The 3,273-nt window shown below is 41.9% G+C and overlaps 1 protein-coding gene across 1 annotated transcript; it reads left to right on the top strand.

Annotated features, from left to right (window-relative positions):
- The first annotated feature begins 35 nt into the window (after positions 1 to 35).
- On the top strand, positions 36 to 2,915 carry LOC111656435 (protein transport protein Sec23B-like). Its single transcript, XM_023408139.2, has 7 exons — positions 36 to 200; positions 1,497 to 1,655; positions 1,802 to 1,917; positions 2,024 to 2,147; positions 2,260 to 2,340; positions 2,456 to 2,545; positions 2,789 to 2,915. The coding sequence occupies exons 1-7, from the start codon at positions 84 to 86 to the stop codon at positions 2,897 to 2,899; spliced, it is 798 nt and encodes a 265-aa protein (XP_023263907.1). The 5' UTR covers positions 36 to 83; the 3' UTR covers positions 2,900 to 2,915.
- Positions 2,916 to 3,273: the final 358 nt, after the last annotated feature.

Raw genomic sequence — 3,273 nt, 5'->3', positions numbered from 1 at the left:
TGTGTGTGTGTGTGTGTGTGTGTGTTCGTTTGTTCTTTTGTTCGTTCATATCCAGGTTCCTTCAGCCCGTGCACCGAGTCGATATGAATCTGACGGACTTGCTTGGTGAGCTTCAGAGAGACCCGTGGCCTGTCCCTCAGGGCAAACGTCCACTACGCTCCACTGGTGTGGCACTGTCTGTTGCTGTTGGTCTGCTGGAGGTACAGTGCCCACACAGAAAAATAAATGATACTGTACATAAAGTGAATACAGATAATACTGGACTGTGAATATGCTGTACCTGTTAACCTGGTCATAAACACACACACAAAGGAAATAGCAGTCATACATTGAGGTGCTTCAGTGTTCTAAACTTTAGCCTCCTTAAGATCATCATGCCATATGTAACTGTTCTCGAACACACACACACACACACACACACACACAGATAATTATCTGCTAAAGGAACAGTACATGTGTTTTGTCAGTTCAAAAGCTAGTTCCCTGTTTGCCTTTTGTCTTTTCTCTCCACCATCATTATCCTCTCTTCTTCTCCTGCTAATCTGTGTGGTTATATAACTGATATGTAACAGATCATTCCCCCGCGGTACTCTCCTTCAGCAGATAGGAAATTAGGCCTGATTTGGAAAAAAAAAAAAATTGATTAGAATAGATTTGTCAAGATGCATTTGACTTGATGAATGGGTGTATTACATACAAACCACGACTGCAAAAAGGAGTTGGGATCCACTATCAGCAGGCTTATTTGTTTAATCGTTCTCTGTGAATGAGTACACTTTATAAATGAATCAGTGTTTACATAGAACTTGCTATCAAATGTTACATTACATTTAAAGCTCAGTTAACAGCTTTGTGACTCTGTGGCCTCTTTCCTAATGTATCATTGTGTCTTGGACTCTTGCACTGTGGACCTTGGTTGAAGTGTTGGCTGTCAGGTTCGCCCTTTTCTGAAACTTTATACATACATTCACTGAAGCTGGGTTTGGCTTTTTCTAGTTGAGTGTGAAAAACAGCATTGTTAGAATGAAAAATCATTTCAAATGACTGAATAAAACATTTCTGTATTATAATTAAATATGTCCATACTCAGTGTTATCAAATTCATTTCAGTTTTTTATTTAGCTTTAAAAGTTTCTATTATGGATTACTGAGGCATTATCTGTAGATGTGATCCTATCTCATTTCATAAAGCCAATGAAGTATCTTCACAACAAAATTTGAGAACTAGGTAAATTGTCCATTCATGCTTATTATCCACAGCCTAAAAACAGGGATTGTGCTACAGGACAAAACTGACCGAGGGATGATTTTTACCCATGGAAGCACCAGTTTATGAGCAGTGCAGATGTGCAGCAGGGGAATCAGTTTAAAGTGCAAAGTTGGCACTTTAAACTGACTACTTTGTGTCTTAGAGTAAAAAAGTGTTAAATTGTAAGAACAGTTACAATGGTACTTATCCTTAACTGAAACCAAATTCTTCTTCTCCTCACCCACAGGGTACATTCCCAAACACAGGGGCTCGTGTAATGCTGTTCATCGGAGGGCCCCCCACCCAGGGCCCTGGTATGGTGGTGGGCGATGAGCTGAAAACCCCCATCCGCTCCTGGCATGACATACAGAAGGACAACGCTCGCCACCTGAAGAAAGCCACTAAGGTGAACAATTATGTGCATGTCCCTTTCATACAAGATGAATTATAAAAATGTTCCTTTTGTTATTATGAATCCTTTTCTTACACCATTTACTGAAGGTATGCTCACTGACATCAAATTGTCTTCTGTCTGTTTCTTGTATTGCACAGTATTATGAAGCCATGGCCAACCGTTCAGCTGTAAACGGCCACAGTATTGACATCTACGCCTGTGCCCTGGACCAGACTGGACTGCTGGAGATGAAGTGCTTATCTAATCTCACCGGGTGCGTCAGCCCTTATTGTTTAATTGGTTGAGGGTGTGGAATTACATTGTGTGTCTCTTTTGAGCATAGTTTAGCATCCTAATAATTAGTTTTGCTTTGTTATCAGGGGCCACATTGTGATGGGAGACTCCTTCAATACCTCCCTGTTCAAGCAAACCTTCCAGAGAGTCTTTAGTAAAGACTACAATGGAGACTTCCGCATGGCCTTTGGAGGTGTCTTGGAAGTCAAGGTAAAGAAGCAATTTACCATCATAGTAACTTGACATTACTTGCTGTATTTGAGCATTTAATGTTAAGTTGTTGAAGTTGAATTTATGTCTTGTCTTTTTTCTGTCTGTGTAGACATCAAGGGAGCTAAAGGTTTGCGGGGCCATTGGACCGTGTGTTTCGCTCAACTCCAAGGGTTCCTGCGTTTCAGAGAATGTGGGTCACTGCCCCAGATAAAACTGGGAGATTCAGATTCTTTATTCTCACAATAGGTAATCTGAGAGCTGTTTTTTACCGGCATTCATCACGGTATGTTCTCTGCTTTTTGTAGGAGATGGGTATCGGTGGCACCACCCAGTGGAAAGTGTGCAGTCTCAACCCCTCCACCACTCTGGGCATGTATTTTGAAGTGGTGAATCAGGTAAAGGACCCTGACTTGAACCTTAGTTTTTGAGTTGACGGGATTACTGTGTGCTGTTGAAAGTACAGTCGCTAATCACATCAAACAATTGCAAGGCTATGATGAAGCCTTTGTTTAGTAAAACTGTACAAACAAAGGCTTTTTGTGTGGTTTCTTGTGTGTGGTCACTGGTTCAGCTCATGCAATAGAGGACTGATTGTCAACTGCTGTCTTACTTTCTTCACTGTGTGTTTGTCTGTTTAGCACAATGCACCAGTCCCACAGGGTGGCCGAGGGGCGATCCAGTTTGTAACCCAGTACCAGCACTCCAACACACAGAGGAGGATACGGGTCACAACCATAGCCAGGAAGTAAGACTCTGGTTTTACTGTTTATATAGATACTGTCTAATGATTTATGACAGGCAGGACTATACCTAAAACTGTATTATATTCTTCATGCACAATCTACAAGCTAGTTCCTTTTGCTGTCAGGAGTTACTAGTGAGCCTGGCATTTAGTCAAGAAAGTGACAGCTAGAATCAATATTAGCCTCACTAGAAAGGATATTTACATTCCCGCATTTTAGGATGACGCCTTCAGAGGCCTGTGTGCATGTGCGTCATTCACACCACACCCATGCTCACCTGCGCCTCTGTGGTTCCTCTTCTCCTGCTTTCCTCCCTCTCTCTCTCTCTCTCTCTCTCTCTCACTGTCTTCTTTTCTTTCTTTTTGTCCCTACCCAAGCTG

This window comes from Seriola lalandi, unplaced genomic scaffold (genome assembly GCF_002814215.2).
Source record: "Seriola lalandi dorsalis isolate HSWRI2012SDOR001 ecotype SW California unplaced genomic scaffold, Sedor1 jcf7180001976335, whole genome shotgun sequence".
Taxonomy (NCBI): Eukaryota; Metazoa; Chordata; class Actinopteri; order Carangiformes; family Carangidae; genus Seriola; species Seriola lalandi.
The sequence above is the reverse complement of the archived record's forward strand: the minus strand, read 5'-3'. Positions and strand labels throughout refer to the sequence as shown.

Bases quoted from the DNA above. Each gene is read 5' to 3' on its own strand.
- LOC111656435 (XM_023408139.2), top strand. From the start codon at position 84: ATGAATCTGACGGACTTGCTTGGTGAGCTTCAGAGAGACCCGTGGCCT. The intron at 2,148-2,259 runs GTAAAGAAGCAA...CTGTCTGTGTAG, and splicing joins GAGGTGTCTTGGAAGTCAAG to ACATCAAGGGAGCTAAAGGT. The intron at 2,546-2,788 runs GTAAAGGACCCT...TTGTCTGTTTAG, and splicing joins ATTTTGAAGTGGTGAATCAG to CACAATGCACCAGTCCCACA.